The sequence below is a fragment of the Vanessa tameamea genome, chromosome 27 (assembly GCF_037043105.1).
Source record: "Vanessa tameamea isolate UH-Manoa-2023 chromosome 27, ilVanTame1 primary haplotype, whole genome shotgun sequence".
NCBI classification, from domain to species: Eukaryota; Metazoa; Arthropoda; class Insecta; order Lepidoptera; family Nymphalidae; genus Vanessa; species Vanessa tameamea.
In genome coordinates this window covers 2,284,884-2,303,177 of record NC_087335.1, presented here as the reverse complement: position 1 = coordinate 2,303,177, position 18,294 = coordinate 2,284,884, and the positions used below count along the sequence as shown (strand labels likewise).

The 18,294-nt window shown below is 32.8% G+C and overlaps 1 protein-coding gene across 1 annotated transcript; it reads left to right on the top strand.

Annotated features, from left to right (window-relative positions):
* Positions 1 to 6,110: 6,110 nt before the first annotated feature.
* LOC113392038 (probable deoxyhypusine synthase) lies at positions 6,111 to 7,368 on the top strand. The gene has a single exon (XM_026628251.2). It carries the CDS (start codon positions 6,254 to 6,256, stop codon positions 7,364 to 7,366), a length of 1,113 nt encoding a protein of 370 aa, XP_026484036.1. The 5' UTR covers positions 6,111 to 6,253; the 3' UTR covers positions 7,367 to 7,368.
* The last annotated feature ends 10,926 nt before the right edge of the window (positions 7,369 to 18,294 follow it).

Here is an 18,294-nt window from a genome sequence, read left to right as displayed (position 1 = left end):
GCTTATGTAATATCTCCTAGAGAAAGAGTTGGAGAATAGCAAATGTTATAAGAGACTATCTTATACGATCCGCAGATCCTGCGTTTAAGTCCTAGGTCGGGCTATTAAGAGGTGTATATAATTCGTTTTCTTTGCTCGATTGGGCGTTACCGATAAATATGCCACCTGAAGCCTCACTTCGAGTTTGTGCAGTGATTATGGAGAAAAATATCACACGTCCGTTCGGTACAAGTTCTTGTTCGCACTGATTTCATAGGCGATATAGAGATTGCATCGCGATTTGTTCTTATCGACGAGTAAAATAATCTTTGAAAAGATATTCTGCAAAAATAAGCCGTTAGTATTGGTTACTTAATATACCAATGTAAATGAAAATAAAACTTTTCATAGGTAGCTTAAGAACAAAAATCTAATAACAATCAAATTAGAAATAGCCGAGATGGCCCAGTGGTTAGAACGCGTGCATCTTAACCTTCCTTAAAACCTTCTCCTCAAAGGGAGAGGAGGCCTTAGCCCTGCAGTGGGAAATTTATAGGCTGTTAATGTAGAATGTAATGTAATCATGCCAAATTCTACCGTCCCAGAACAATACTAAGCATTGTTGTTTCGGGTGAGTGATCCAAAACTAAAGGCAAGAGACACATAATATCTTAGTTTCCAAGCTTGGGGGCGCATTTGCCGTCCGACTACATATTTCATAAAAAATATTGGTGATGGTGACATCCTAAACAAATATATCGGGTTCAAATCAGTTTCACCATTGAGTTTTTACGTGAAAACACAAAGAAGAATGTAAAATGTGACATATAACATTTACCATATTCACTACACATTATTTAATAAAGGTTTTTACTAATAGACGGAGTGGTTCATAAGGAAGGCTTAAGTGTATAATTGATTATGGTTTTGTAGAAAATGGCCGAAATATGATTGTTAAAAAAATTCTTGAAGTTGTCAGAGAAAAATATACCGACCAATTTGAATGATATAAACGTATAATGAAGACTCTTATTATACCCGAACGAAGCCGGGAATGGTAGCTAGTTATAAAATAAAAGAAAGCACGCATCAAAATAGCGTATCTTTTCTTGAATCAAGGGTACCAAATCATATCGGTTCGGGAAAACCGCCATGACAGTTAGTTCCACAGATCTGTTGTACGAGACGAATGCCTTAAAATTGCAATGTTGTAGATTTCCGGACATCGGGGAGTATTTAAAATTAAAATTCTTACGAAATTTGAAATGTTTGGTTTTGTGCTGTGTAGAAAAGTTGTATATAGATACATTTATATATAGGTCTACTGTTAATAATTTAGGTACATGAATGTAAAAATGAAATAATTCTAATTTCCGACGCGATAGACTTTGCATAAATCATCAAATAGTGTGGGAAAATGATTATTTAATCACATGGGCGGCTTTACTATTGATCGATGGCGCTTCAAACTGGTTTAGACCGGATGTTACTGATTATAATGTGGTTATTGATACTCTGTTGTAATTACTTATTAGTATTTTACAATACATTAAGTCTTAATGCAATTTGTTCAAAACATTAGAAATAAAATACTTACATACAAATTACGATGATTTTTAATCATGTTGATGAATTGCTGTTATTATTTTTAATTATGTTTTTTAAGTTCCATATTTGTATAAGATTATCGAATTTCTATACTGCTGTAATTATATTATTATGGCCGTAAGTCCGTCTGGGTAGGTACCACCCACGCATCAGATACTCTACCGCCAAACAACAGTATCAGTATTGTTGTGTTCCGGTTTGAAGAGTGAGCGAGCAGTAACTGCAGGCACAAGGGATATAACATCTTAGTTCCCAAGGTTGGTGGCGCATTGGCGATGTAAGGAATGGTTAACATTTCTTACAGCGCCATTGTCTATGGGCGGTGGTGACCACTTACCATCAGGTCGCCCATATGCTCGTCCGCCGAACTATACCGTAAAAAATATTGAGATAATAATTGATGATGTTCTCATGAACAATATTGGCCACGGCACACATTAACCGAAAGAGTTCAGTAATGCGATTCTTTAAGAATTCACTACGTATTTCACTCGGGAAATTTTGACAACGGGTTGGTGTTACGGCATTTTAAAACGTGTTTTGTATAAGTTTTATATTTGTTAAAGTCAATGTCACATATTAAATTATCTGACATTTAACCCTCGTGTTATGCGATGGCTTTCGAGTTTCTTCTTACGGAATACCGCTACAGGTACAAGATCTACGGGTTTGTTTACTTTCGGAGGCAGGGAAGAAATAGTTATTAACATACAAGCACCAACATCTATATTTATCAACATAATGTAATGTCAGATGAGATGAAGATCGATATCAAAATTAAATTTGATCACATTGTAAACAAGGTTAACCTGTTCCTACTAATATAAATGACTATGAGTATATAAAGGCCTAGCTTCATATGACATGATACCCATTCATTTCAGTTAAAATAGTGCAAGTAGGTATTTTATTCTATGTTTTCTTGCACCAAATGTCAATCAATTTCGGCCCATCCCTAAAATTACTCTTAAACTAGACAAATTAAAATTTCAATCGCAGACAAGTCTAAGACTTCGACGCTATCGAGAAATTATGGTAAATTTTGATGTCAAAGCTAAACAATTAACTGTGTTACTAAACGAAATTTTCAAAAAACGAAATTTTCAAAGTCTTCATTGCCATTGTTTGCAAGGAAAAGATTAAATTCTATTATTCTGAAACCTAAACTACATATATTAGCTGATAACGGTATCCAATAAATTGTGTAGTTTTTTATTATTCTTAAAGTTTTCGGGACTGCTTTTGAGATTGAGATGGAAGTTTAAAAGCTTAAACATAAAATTGTTGACATGTCAATTATACTATTTTAAAAAAAAAAGTTAACAGCCTGTAAATTTCCCACTGCTGGGATAAGGCCTCCTCTCCTTTTGAGGAGAAGGTTTGGAGCATATTCCAGCACGCTGCTCCAATGCGGATTGGTGGATACACATGTGGTAGAATTTCGTTGAAATTAGACACATGCAGGTTTCCTCACGGTGTTTTCCTTCACCGCCGAGCATGAGATGAATTATAAACACAAATTAGGCTCATGAAAATACAGTGCTGCTTGCCGGGGTTTGAACCCGCAATCATCGGTTAAGATGCACGTGTTCTAACCACTGGGCCATCTCGGCTTAAAAAATTAAACTATCGTTAAATTAATATTTTAAAAGAGAAAATATGTTGGGTTGTTTGCCGTACTCACAAATCGAATGAAAGGGCGGATTCTACTATGTATTACAGTACACACCGAACCAAGCGAGCAGCTGACAGCTAGTTAGGAAATTAAATCGCTCTCGATTACAATCTAAAGACAATCATCACAATGTAAATAACACATCGATTTAAATGCGATGCGTTATGATGTAACACATGAAATGCTGTACTCGACAACTTGTGGATCTATTCTGTGAGAGGAAACTCGAAGAGCGACAAAAGACGATCGTGAAGCGAAACAATGTATAAAACGATATAGACTACAATAATTATTATCTTAATAGGATACTAGGATCAAATGGGCGCATCATTGTAATCCGATTTTTAAAAATTTACGATCGTGTTGAGTATCGAGCGTCATATTTGTTTTTTACGGAATAGCTTTGAGTTACTTCACTTTCATAACATATCCATCAATGTGTCTACACGACGATTACGCAGTCTAAATGTAGATCTTATTCTGTTTTTTATTATGAATGTAAAAAAGAGGTTGAATACAATGTGTTTTTGTATCTGTGGCATTATGTATAATTTCTTTCGAATGATTGTGTTTTTTTTTTTTTTATTTCGTAAAGAGTTTGCTGGTAATACTGATTACATTGATGTTATGAAATAAACACCATTATTGTATTCGTCTAATAGATCCCGTAGTAGTATCCGATAGCGTAGTATAGTATGTAGGGTAGAATATATGTAGGTAGGTATATAAATCGAATGGGATTAACCGATTCTAAAAGCGCGTTGAGTTTGCTAAAGTATCCAAATCGAAAATGATATTTTTGGAGCAAATCAAAAAATAAAAGTCAATTACTTATTTATAATAGTGTGTATTTATGGTAAACAGCATGCATTGACATAAGAGATGGTAACCACTTACCATTAGGTGGTGTAAATGTCAGTCTGTCTACCCATTTTATTTAAACTAAATGGTCATCTACCTTCTTGTAATCTATACAATAAATCTGCTGCTGAAGGCTTACCTTATTGAGCGAAATAATTTATGCCGAGAGTGAGTACTAATATGGTTAGAAAGGGTCTCGTAGCGCAAGTGACATAAGTGTTACATCTTAAATGTATGATTCAACTTAATTGACTTCTTAATGCGAAATTTACGCAAGCGCTATGACCTGTCGGCTTTTTAATTAGTTAACTGTTAACTGGCCGTTTGCCGCCTGCTTTGCTAGGGAAAATTAAAAAGTAACTCTCATGTTTAATTTAAATAAGATTTTTTAAAATTAAGGCTTGAATTATATACAAACAGTTATTGTACAAATCATGACCGCGTGGAATGGTGGCAAGAATTGCTAGCAACATTTCCCCGTTGAAACACAGTATCGATTCTCTGGGCAAATAATGAAACAGCCCTCCCTTCAACAGTGGAGGCAAAAAAGGCCGGAAGTGTAAAACTACTACTCCAAGGTCCAAATTTTCCAACTGCAAATAAAACATAGACATCACTTGGAATGAGATACGAGACACGATATTTGTATCGCTTACTTTTAATGGTTACAAATAATATCCTATGACATAATCCATGACATCATTCTATAGAGTTCGAATTTTTTTCAATTAATCGTAGACGTAATAATTGTCTACGATTCATAGATGATAATACGCCATAGGGCTTTCATTGTGTACGTTTTGGGTAGCATTTAAACCGGATATCCTTATAATTTTAAATACAGTAATTTAGAGTACAGAAAATATAAACGAGATTGACAGCTTCTTGCTCATAATAATTTAGAAGATAGTTAAGGCGTGATTGAGTAACAAACATTCAAACACACAAGCTTGCGATTATATATTCTCAGACCTGTGCAGAGGCTTGGGATTCCGTATTGGTGTGTTCTGTTTTGAAAGTAAAGTAAGTCGACATAGTTATGGACTCAATTTATGGTATACCAATTTCGATCTGATACCAAAATGGCAAAGGTGTAAGCAATATCTAATTCTGCTTGCAGTACAGTTTAATAGCGACGCCTTCGCTTTCCGATTATTATATAATACCATTACGGTTAGAGCTGCTGTTCTTATCAAATATTTGTTGCGGATTGATATCTAATCAACATAAATCAAATCAAAAATTATAAATCAGTATTATGAACCTGCAGTATCATAATACTCCATAATACTGATTTATCGACTGCAATATTTATCAATCCGCAACAAATATTTGATAACAACAGTTGCTTTGCTTTAACCGTAACAGGCCCATGGTCATCAATTAAAATTTGAACATCAGCCGTCCTAAAAATTGATATCAATTTTCTTTTTTTAATTAAATAGAAAATTATATTTAGAATAATTATAATATTATTAAGAGTAAAAGTACAATTATGCAAATTTTAAACATGATTTGTTGTGCCAATAAATGAAATATTATTGTGGATAAAAGGTGGCTTCTTGAAAATTGCCTAGGAAGGAAAGCATTTATGAGATGTTATTATAATTATTATATAGACTAGAATAATTTTCGAATAAACGTTTTATTATCAATTTACGAGATGACAAGTCAGAGAAAGTTAATTAGTTTATTTTATTAATAGGACAAATAAGACTTGCCTTTTATATTATAATAAATACTACCTTCTATATGGAACAACTTGGTTTGACTTCACTTGTGTTGTTTTCATAGACAATATTTATAAAAAAATATATAATCGCTCTATAATAAACTCAAAATAATTTTATAAGCAGAATTTGATTTGATCAATATATCTAGCTTAATTTTTTTTTAATTAAAATTATTATAAAATTTAGGGTTTCTAGGTGTAATTAATCACTTTTTAATTTGACACTTGACATAAAGAAATGTCAGCAGCGTCAGGTTTTGACATTGACAAATATAAATAAATGAAACTAGATTTTTCTTCAATCACATTATCACAATAACCAAACAATAACAAAGGAATCAAGGTGCTTGATATGCACACTACCTTATCTATTTAAAGGTAAGTTTGAAACAATTAAAATGGAAATACAAACGAAAATCGACAAGAAAACGTTAGTCCCCGACGTCGCCGTTAGTGCTGTTTTGGTACCGAGTCAAGAATTGCCTGCGGAAACGCCTATAGTCTCAGGATATGATTGGGAAAACGGCACTGACTACAATAAAATTCTAGACAGTTATACGCACTCAGGTTTTCAAGCCACTAGCTTTGGTAAAGCTGTCGAAGAAATTAATAAAATGCTGAAATGTCGATCTGTGCCACTTACAGAAGAAACTAGCGACCCTTTTGAAGAAGATACCTTCATTAAGAAGAAAACTAATTGCACTATTTTCTTAGGTTACACATCTAATATGATTTCATCTGGGTTAAGAGATACAATTTTATTTCTTGTTAAAAATAGACTTGTAGACTGTATTGTAACTACTGCTGGAGGAGTGGAAGAAGACTTCATAAAATGCCTTGCCCCTACTTATATAGGAGACTTTAATTTAAGTGGTAAAATGTTAAGGACTCGAGGAATTAACAGGATTGGAAACCTATTGGTGCCCAATGACAATTATTGCTTGTTTGAAGAATGGGTCACTCCATTGCTGAATGAGATGTTAGATGAACAGATCAGCGATGGTATAGTTTGGACTCCTTCACGGATTATTGCCCGATTAGGAGAAAGAATTAATAATGAAAGTTCAGTATGTTACTGGGCATGGAGAAATAAAATTCCAATATTTAGCCCTGCTTTAACCGATGGATCTTTAGGAGACATGATGTATTTCCACTCGTATAAACGACCAGGACTTATTATTGATATTCTCGGTGATCTGCGTAGACTGAACACTATGGCTGTGAAGGCTAATAACACTGGTATGATAATTTTAGGAGGAGGTGTGATTAAACACCATATCTGTAATGCTAATTTAATGAGGAATGGCGCTGATTTTGCAGTCTATGTAAACACTGCAAGTGAATTTGATGGCAGTGACTCTGGAGCTAGACCTGATGAAGCTGTCTCTTGGGGAAAGATTCGAACCAATGCAACACCAGTCAAATTATACTCAGACGCAACACTTGTGTTTCCTCTACTAGTTGCCCAAACATTTGCAAAGTATTATTTCAAAAATAAAAAGAATGTTTAAAATGTTTGTTATTTATTTCTCCACCTTCTTACACAAAATAAAATACTTATAAACGAAAAAAAAATTAGCTTTCGTAAATTTAGTATTGAATACGTACTTCAATTTAATTGTAGATGATCGACATCTATTGTCGAATAGCGACAACTTTCAAATGTTACTACCGACATCTAGTATGCTATGTCAAAAAAACGATGTACAATTAAATATTTTATCATGTTGTAGATAAGATTTAAGTATTGATTTATTTAATTATAAATAATTATTTTTAGATACTTTACGGACTACTTTTTTAGTTAATTATATTTCATTTAAAATTCATGTATTAAAGTCACAATGGTGTAAAACGGAACGTGATTGGTGTGAATGAACTGTCAAATATGCTATGAAGTTATCTGCTGTCTGGGCTCGGAAAACGTTTTGTATGCGTGCGTAAATGAAAACAATTTGTCTTTGTGTGCTGTCTGTGAAAGCGGTTCTTGAAAAAGCTCGAATTCGAGACCCGAGTCAACTTAGCGCTGCCGCTTGCAGTTGTACGGAACGCGCTTCGGCGTCGGACGCGAATTGAAGTATTTAGCCGAGCTTGCTTAACAAATGTTACTTCTAAGCGTTTCCTAAATTAAAAATGTTCTCAATTAGTTAAAATTAACTTAAAAACAATATCAAAGTGGACGTTGTGTCATAAAGTGCTCAAAATGTGGTTGTGTCGAGATGTTTTGGTCGTTTTTCTCCTGCTATCCGGTAAGTCGCATCCTTAGTCCTTTGGCGGTTATTTATAGGTTTTACGGTCATTCGGGGCAGATATTAATGGTATTTTGTTAGGATATGTAATTCGTTGCACGTTCCGATCGTCTTTGATGTTGACACTGTTTACCGACAAACTCATTCGTTTGATGTCGGCCTTTTAAACAATGTGTCTACATAATTAATAGTCTTCGTCACTGTTTATTGCAGTAAATGCATTGATGAATCAACCCTTAAAATTAATTATAATTATAACACTATATTTAATTATAGATATGAAATTAGTAATGTTTATCATGTAAGAATCTTTCCTTTTTTATTGTTATAGCATAAAGTATGTTTTTATTTTTTTTAAATTCTGTCTTCTTTTACAAAGCAGTAATAGTCAAATTTGATTGTTATATTTAATTTACAGAATATTTATAAACATATAATTATTTAATATTGATTACCTTGAATTTAAACTAGACAATGTTTTTTTATGAAAATATTTTATAAAATTTATTCTGAATTATTAAATATTAATCATAAAATTCCTGTTTATATAATGTAAAACAATTACTTTCTACAATTTTTTTATTTAAAGTTGTACATAAATAAATATTTAAATATTTACACCATCAATAATTTGAGACTTTGAACAAAAGAGTTATAACATTGTATGGTGTATTAGTAATATTAAATTGATATAAAATGCAATTGTAAATGGATCCCATTTCATATAAGTCAGGAAAATTGATAATTGGTATTTAATATTACCAAATTATTGCCCACATGACTCGAAAATTATAGAAACAACCTAACTAATTGAATGTCATATTATTATAATCACAATAAGTTTATTTAATGCAAAATGTAATAGAAAACATAAATGTGTATTTGGTAATGTTTAACTGTTTAAAGATATATAAAAAAAAAACAAATATGAAACTGTATCGGATTATACAGCCTGGTAAAGGTTTTACTATATAATATTATTGCATAAATAAATGCACTCGATTATTCAGTTACACCTGCTTTAAATTAAGATTAATAATATTACAAGTATGAAATTTAGTAGTTATTAATAAGATTAAACTTGCTATTTAAATTCATTTAAGTTAATGTTATTGTTAGTTTTATTTTTTTATATAAAATTTTACATTTAAAAGTATGTTACTTGCCATTATTACTATTGCTGCCAAATTCTATTGCAGTATGTGATCAAAGTTGTCCACCGAGCCTTAGCTCATGTTATAGGGTTTGGTCGTAAGGTGTGTGGCTTAAAAAAGTAGCCTATGTCATTTCTTGGAGTTCAAGCTAGCTTCATAGCAAATTTGATCAAATTTTGTTCAGTGGATTGGCTGTGAAAGACCAACAGACAGAGTTACTTTTACATCTATAATATTCATGTAGATAAAATAATTATAAATTAAATGAATTCTCATAATAGTTTAATTATGAACAAAGAATTGAACAGAAGCAAGTATATCACTCTAATCAATTCCCTGCTCAATAGCTAACATACATAACTCAAACTCAAATTCCTTTATTCAACATAGAAGCATTACACTTTCTATAAATTCAATAACTCCTAAACAACATGACATATCTAATTCTAAATTCAACTTGATTATTTTTTTAATTTATTGAATAATAAATTAATACATGTTTAAATACCAGTCTCAAATAATTATAATATTGCTGCAACTACTAATCTTGCACAGCTAATTTTGTTGTTTTATTGTTATTGAACAATATAATGTATGCAATGTGACTGAACGCCTACTATTTCCAAGAAGGTGTAATAATAAAAAATACTGATAATTAAGATTACATCTGAATCTCAATTTTTAGAAACATAATAACAAGTCGCCCTAAATTTTCGCATATTAATCATGACAAATAATCAAATTAAACCAAAGGGAATCTTTACTAACTTAGTCTGTTTCGCAAAAATTTTTGATTTAATAAACTAGCTACCGTTACTTCACACGCGAGAATATTGGTCAACGTAAAACGTATATATTATAAATAATAATATTTATTTACGCGGCGTAATCCAGCAAAATTCCTAGTCGACATGAATTGTATCGACATCATTAGCAATAATCAAGACATTTCGACGAATTTAAATTTTTTTGTAAATTGATAGAATGAATGAATGAATTAGGTATACCTGAACACGTCCCATTAATCACTCCGGCCATCGGTGAAAATCGTATGAAATCCATTCGGTAACCTTCTGAGCTTATCGCGTTCATACAAACTTTGTTTTATAATCTATACCAATAATATAAATGCGAAAAGATCTCGTTATTTATGGAGGTATGAAGAAAGCATGAATCAAGGAAGAGCATGGGGTACTTTTTTGTGCCTAATACCTGACGAATATACCCTAAAACGTGAGAGACAATTAGTATCAAATATGTAGTGATATCCGAGAAAATGTTTGTATAGGATATTTAAAGTTGAAAAAACCCCTTAATTGTTTTTTGAATTCGCAGTGAAGAAAATGTTACGAGAAACGTGCAATCAGTGGATTATGAATACAAGCGTCTTCGTTATGCCGCGGTTGATAAAAGATTCCCTCGTTTTGAGGGCACTGAGCTTATCTTGTGCCTAATTTTTGTGTACAGTTCCTTTCAATCTCGAGAAAAAGTCTTGATTGAGTTGAAAAGTTTCGTATGAATCATAGGTAAGTATTTTCTTTTCGTGCGCGATCTATATAAACGTAATCCAAAATTCATATTTAAATAGCCTCCAGTGTAATTCGAATTGCGCTGAAAGGATAGCTTAAACAATAGGTGTAAGGATGCTTATTAGATAATGTTCCTTCGCTCATTATAAGCATCTAAATTATTTGTGGTAGGGATAAGGGATGTAGCAGGTTACAGTATAAAGACGCTAGAAGATCGTACCATATCTTAGGGATACGTGCCAGAAACATGGATGAGAAACGTATTATGCAAGTTGATTAAATATCAACCGGACGCCGTTCTGTATTAGAAGAATCAGGGAAGTACAAGGTTTTGTATTTCCTGAGCGAGTACACTTACCAAATTATATAAACTAAAGTCTGTAAATGTTCCACTGCTGGGCTAAAGCTTCCTCTTGCCTCGAAGAGAAAACTTCGCCGTTGTCAGTTGGATATCTACTCATATGACGGAATTTCATGCGACACATGGATTCTTCACGACGTTTTCCGTCACCGCCGAGCAGGAGAAGAATTATTGACACAAGTGATGCACATTTTTGCTTATTTGTTGCCTGTTCTAGCCATTGGGTTTCGTTTTATTACAGGATATAATTTAGAACTCGACTCCTCTAGAGACAGACAAGATTTTTGTCCTCACTAGAAGTTTTATTATCACACAGAATTAACAATAATTAAGTTCAAAACTCTAAAGTAATTCCATATTTTGGGAAACATCTCAAAATTGTAATAACTAATGGAAAAACAAAAACGGCGGATATTTTTTTTATTTTTAATTTATGGGTTGATAAAAATGAGAATTAAAACAGTAATCATTTTTAAACCCACAAAAGAATAATTGGGCTGAGAAGAATTGATTGCCGAAAAATACAGGCCAGGTAGCTATTTTGCACAGCGGGGTGTATTTTTTAATTAAGTTTGCCCAATAACGGTTTGAGTTATTGTTATATATTTGATTTGAGTATTAAGAAATACGAAAAATGTTGTAAAATTTCGATTACCGGTTTTTTACTTAAATAATATAGGGGTTCTTTTCAATATATCCTCTTGTGTTATTGTAAAATTCTAACCGGCTGTCCGGAAGAAAACGCCGTTAAGCTATAACTCAGCTTGTATGTTTTGTTACATACAAGCGTGTTTATTATGATAAGTACTTCTGTATTTCTTTTATCTGTGTGGTGTACAATTAATTATTATTTATTATTAAATAAAATATATGTTGTGGCTTATATAAAAGACGTATGATTTTTATTATGTATAATTCTTAATTTTAAGATATAATGTAAATATATATATTAATGGCTTCAATAGACATAATCTTATTTTCGCTTATTAGTTAACCTGTAATATTATATGTAATTATAAATCACATAAGGTTAACGGTTAGTGGAGGCTAGATAACAAATTCTGTTTATATTTTATTATATGTGTACAAATCATGTACCTACGAATTCTATTACAAAATAAATAAGGATATAATATTGTGTAAAGTCAATTTAATTTAGAATTTACAATTGAACTCGATTAGGTCTCAATCTGGCTCATTGTGACTGGCAATCATTTATTATTCAAGTATGAACGTGGAGCTAACAAATTACCTTCTCTTACTGAGTAGCTCTAAGATTTTTAGCACTAGCAATTCTGGTACTTGGAATACTGACAATTCTATATTCAAAACGGTTAAACCGTTTGAAGGAGGAAAGGTTAATATAACCGATAATAATTATAGCGTATTTAATTATTAATACATAGACTTGCCCTATCGTTAAGTATTTAATGCTAATTTCTTTATTCCTTTACGGTGCGATTTCTATGAAATCAATATAAGAAACAAGAAATTATTTAAATTGTTCGATTCATTAGATCTTAAACCTGCACGCAATACATGACACACTTCGTATCATAAAGGGCCATTAAACTGCTCCCTGATCCCGAACTCTTTCATTGTAACGTAATAGCTGTTAGGGTTCTCTGTTTTCAGCTATTGTAGTAATCGGCACCCTAAAAAGGGTCTAAGGGTAAAAGTAGCGGCCGCTCTAGACGCCAGTAAGAAAGGGCACCAAAATTCTGTTAGCTAGAATTTTTTGTCAAGCTTTGGTCAATTAATCCGAATTAAAACATTAAAGTGGAGGTATCGTTCGTTGATTTTCACTTAAGAAGAAATATAATAATTGTATGTATTTCACTAAAGCTATTTGCTTATTATAAGTAAAATTAACGATTTTAGTAAATTAATAAGTTAAGAAAAAAAAAAAAAATTAGTTTTGCAAGCTTTCAGTGAACATACAAGTATATTCAAAATATTGTAAGATTGTCTAAAATAGTTCACAAAGAAAACTGGATTTTGGTTTTACCAAATTAAATTTTAATATAATAGCCGATGGCATGACATGGTAAATTGACTATGAGGGTGCTTGAAGGCTTCGTCGTTGTGAATTTAGATGTCCTAATTATTGCGCTGTCTAAGAGCCCCAATACTTGAGTTTGTCCAATATTTCCTTTCCAACATTGTTTGCTACGTAAATTGATGTAATTTTGATGTGTACTTTTTATGCCCCAACTCTCCCGTCTGATGGAAGAGCTACCAACTATATATTTTTTATAATGAAATAACAAATTAAAATACATTATTAGACCAACGGATTTCAGTCTGATCTCCAAAACTATATGAGGAACCTATAACATATTTTTAATGAATTATCTAATTGCCTATCATGAAGGCAAGGGTGGAACCCTGAGTGGAGCATTCTTTAATACTTGAAAGAAAAAAATAGTATAATTAAATTTCACGTATAATGGTTTATAGCCGAGTGCACACTGCACTGGTTTTCAGTTGATCCCAAATCCACAAACAATTGATTATTATTAACAAAAAACAGGTATTTATAAAAATGGTAAAAATACGTAAGAGTTGTTTGCAATAATCCTGTGGGAGTAAAACGGAGCTAATTACTATATTGTGATATATAAAAAAATTTGTCTCGACGTCTCGTTATAGCTACTTAACATGTATTAAAACTTGCTCTATTGTGACATGTCGCCATCTCAGTAGTAATAACATAAAGTGCTAGGTATCCTGATAAGCAATCGTTGGTAACCAACGAGCAACCAACGTCACCCCAGGGCAGGGTGCGTTGATATAAAACCCGACATGTTTACGACCGTGACTCCCCCTTCTAACTGTGGTTCAAATTATAAGAAAGTTGCGTTTTTAACGTATCAAGTGTTCGGAATAAAACAGGTATTAAATCAAGTGTTATTTTATTTTCAAGAGCTTTATTTTGGTTTACCAATTTGGGGTATCAAAGAGAGCTGTATTATTTTCCTTCCACCGCAACTTTACAATAGGGTTTAGCTAGAAGTTCGTGCGAATTAAAGTAGGGTAGTTAGCAAAGGCAGTCGCCAGAGTACACTCGTGACTCATAAAGCACGTAAACTCATCCGTGTTTGTATGTTTTACAGTCCAATCATATTACGACAGAAATGGAATAGAGCGTGCATCTGTGTTTGTGCATAAACTTCTTCCTTATAATATCTGATGACTAGTCACGGTGTATGACGGATTTTTGTAGCAGAATATTATGTTAAAACACAGGATCAAGAAAACATGCTTGAGATTGCGTCTCCAAAGAGTTAGTATATATATTTGAACTTAGATTTTTCTTTTTTATTAACAAGTTATGCAAGGGTTATGTTATTCTACCAGCTTACTCCTGTAAATTAGACCATCAGAGAAGTCGTTGTAAAATTAACATTGTTAATCAAAAGTAAACTTTAGTTCACTTTGTTTAAAGTCGAGATTTAAATTACTCCTATTCAATACGAAAGTGGTGTACACTTTTTAGTCTTTAAAATGTATATTTTTTTATTTTTCAATGGAAGAAACAGCGAATCAACTTGCAACCCAGAAAGATCTAGAATTATCTTTTATAAAGCTTATTATTTAAAGATTGAATGAATTTGTGTCGTTGGTTTTGAACTGACAGTCTTTGTTTGGGATAATGCAAGCGTCAAGATTTCGTGGACCGTTTTAGATTGTTCTCTACTTACTGCGGATTATAATAATAGAAAACGAAGTACAGATATTGTGACAATTCTTAAATTACTTTTAAATTATTATATTGATAAGTATGTCATTGCTCTACAGCTAAATAAGGGTCTTAGGACCTTTTCGACTGGATAAGGCCGATGAGTTTATGTATATCAAACTAGTATAATAAACGCAAAAGTATGTTTGTTTGTTTGTTGCGCTTTCACGTCTTAACTACTCAATCGATCTTCATGAAATATTGCATATATGTCAGAGGTATCGAAAAGGATATATGATACTTAATACCTGGACTGAACTGAACCGCCTCTAACCCAGGTGAAGAACAGGGTAAAACTAGTATCTTATATGCCTACTTGAAGAACGTCAAATTCTACTAGGGCTCTGGCAAAATTACCAGCGTCATCATAAGATGGTAATCAACCAGACACGGTATATATTATATCTAAATTTGATCCAGTTTTTAAACACTCGCATTTCTGAATAAATAACCTTAGCTATCTATGTATATCATAATTGTATTGACAAATGTTAGGGAACCGATATACTGGACCGATCATATCTTATTTGTCACGTGTGATGAGCTTTAGATTGCATTACCATTGCCAGTGATTACAATGAGCCTGGGATTTCGACCATTGCTACGCAGGAAATATAGTGAGCAGGTGTGTATGCAAACAGAAATACACTCGCTATTCCCTCACTCTTATATAAATATATTTATTATATAGTTAGGCGGACAGGCAAATGTCCACTGCCCAAATAAACATTAGTGCTGTAAGAAATATTAACCAATCCACACATCGCCAATGCGACCAACTTTGGGGAGCTAGAATGCGCCTGTAGTTTGACTGACTCCCTCACATTTCATACCATAATACTAAGTATTGTGGTTTGGCGGTTGAATATCGGATGACTAATCTACCCAGGCGGGCTTGCACAAAGTTTTACCAAGCGACGAAATTTTACACGATTAGAGAGTGCAGACGCAGGACCAGAGTTTGCCAGGCACGGGAATATCATCACAACCAATTTCCAAACTTTTCTGTTTCTGAGAATTTATCAACAGACAAACTCAATAACATTTTATTGTTCGGATCCTGTGTTGACACCCACGCACACTGACCTCACCTGTAAGTATGTGTGTGTCAAATCCATTAACTGAATTTAAAATCAGTTCCACCACAACGATGGAGCTGAAATTTTGCTTACACTTTTTGGTTCTATGTGAAAATAAAATCTAGTTTTTTAAATATTGTGACCTGTTTAAAATTATCACCAAATAAAAGCTTGTTTAAAAAATAAATGTAGGTATAAGATGAATGTTGCACACGAACCCGCAGGATACGTCTAGTAAGTGATGTATTTTCACTTTGCAATCTTTTTTAAAGCACTTTTTTTTGTAAGGAACGTAAAAAAAAATCTTTTTCTCGAGTTGCCTGAAGACACTTGGCATTTTGCGATGTCGGCTCAACCATGTCAAGCGTGTCTGGTATGAAAAGCACTACTCGCATTTAGACAACTTTCAGTGGAGTCTAAATGTACTACCGTTTTTACCGACTACATGGACCTGAATGGCAGTAAAGCTTTTACGTTGTTTACTTATGCAAAGGATATTTTGTATTTTTTTGTTTTTTGTAATAGCTTTCTTCTGAAATCCTAAATAGAGAAGTAAAGTGTAGCGAAAATTTTAAAGCACCTCAGTTAGAGAAGAGAAGCTAGACAGAATTACATTTTAATTTAAAAAAATATACAAGTGCGTTTCGAGACGTCCGACAGAAGTGAAGGCGGACAGACTGGCGCCGTAACGCGTTACGTAACGAAGCGGTTTACCCTCCCATAAGAAGTTATCACAACAAAAACAGATATTAAAAAATTTTTTCGCCTGTATGTTTTAAATCTACTCTTGGAGTAAAAACTTAAAATCTGTTTTGATATTAACAAAGGTATGATTTGGTATTAAAAATAATTGAATATTATATTGACATATCTAATTTAAAAATACAGGGAAATTTACGAAGCCGATTTTTATTTACAGCTGGACCTACTCTCCTTTTTGAGGAGAATTGAAGCTTATTGTTCCACGTGGCTCCGATGCCCATTGGTCGATACGTGTGCTGCACGTATTCATACGACATGCAGGTTTCCTTACGACATGCAGGTTTCCTTACGATGTCTCACTCGTTATTTTCCTCAAATTAATATACAAAATATATATATATTATATATTATATAAAATATTTTTCTCAAATTAATTCTGAAAAGGAATAACTACAAGCGACTTAACATCATGGTTTTATCGGTGAATTTAGCGACGAACCAGTTAACGAATCACCTACGCAATTCTTTCCACTTACTAACAATGGATGATATTGTGTTGTTGTGACTGGATATTACAACAATACTGCATATAGTACAACCTTTTTGCTAAATACTGAACTGTTATGGATCACTTAAACTTAGGTTTATAAGTATTAAAATACAAGGCATATTATTCAATATATTTACCGTTTTTATTTGCAGTAATATCTTATTTATATTATTATGCGAAAGTTAGTTTGTTTATTTGTTTGGCAAATGAGTCATCTGATGGTAAGTGGTCGCATCCCATAGACATTGGTACTTGGTAAATATGAGAAATATTAATAATTCCTCATACTACCAATGCGCCACCAATCCTGGGAAATAAGATGTTATGTGCCTGTAGTTGTACTCATCCTTTAAATTGGTACACAACAATATTATTTGATAGAAGAATATATGATAAAAGGGGTGGTGCCTACACAGACAAAGCCTTACCATCAAGAACGACTCATTAAATATTGGATACATGTGAGGAATACAGAAAAGGATATAGGGTACCCAACATCTTGCCAGCCCCCCCACATACGCGAGTGTAAACTATTAAGGAACGTTGTTTTTGTATGTATTCTTTTTTACATATTTAATTAATCAATCATTTTCTTTTTTTATCAGTATGTTTGTGTATATGTACATGTTGGCCGGTAGTGTTACGACAATACAGACGAAAAAAGCACTATCAATATAACAGGTTTATTATATATGCTATTTTTTTTTGCTTAATCGTACCCTATTCAAGATCTCGCTTACACGCTGTACGTGTATTAGTCAAACGATAAACCTTTTAAAGCACTTAAAAACCAAGGGATAATTCCACTGAAAATAATTGGTCCAGAGAATTTTCGTTTGTTTTTTTTTTACCCTAATAATTACAACCCTATGCCAAAAACTAGTACTGGTACCACGCATAAAAGCTACTTTAAAGTAAGCGAAAGCACCCATTACAAGCACAATGCATCTTTCAGAGCTACTTTTCAAATTTACGGGCATATACGCAGACGAGCCATTATGTACCCGCCCACTGTACGATCGTGTGCCATTTTTCTAATGTATATTTTTGGTGTCAAACGTACATTTCTTCTA

Excerpts from the sequence above, each read along its gene's own strand:
- LOC113392038 (XM_026628251.2), top strand. The coding sequence starts at position 6,254 with ATGGAAATACAAACGAAAATCGACAAGAAAACGTTAGTCCCCGACGTC.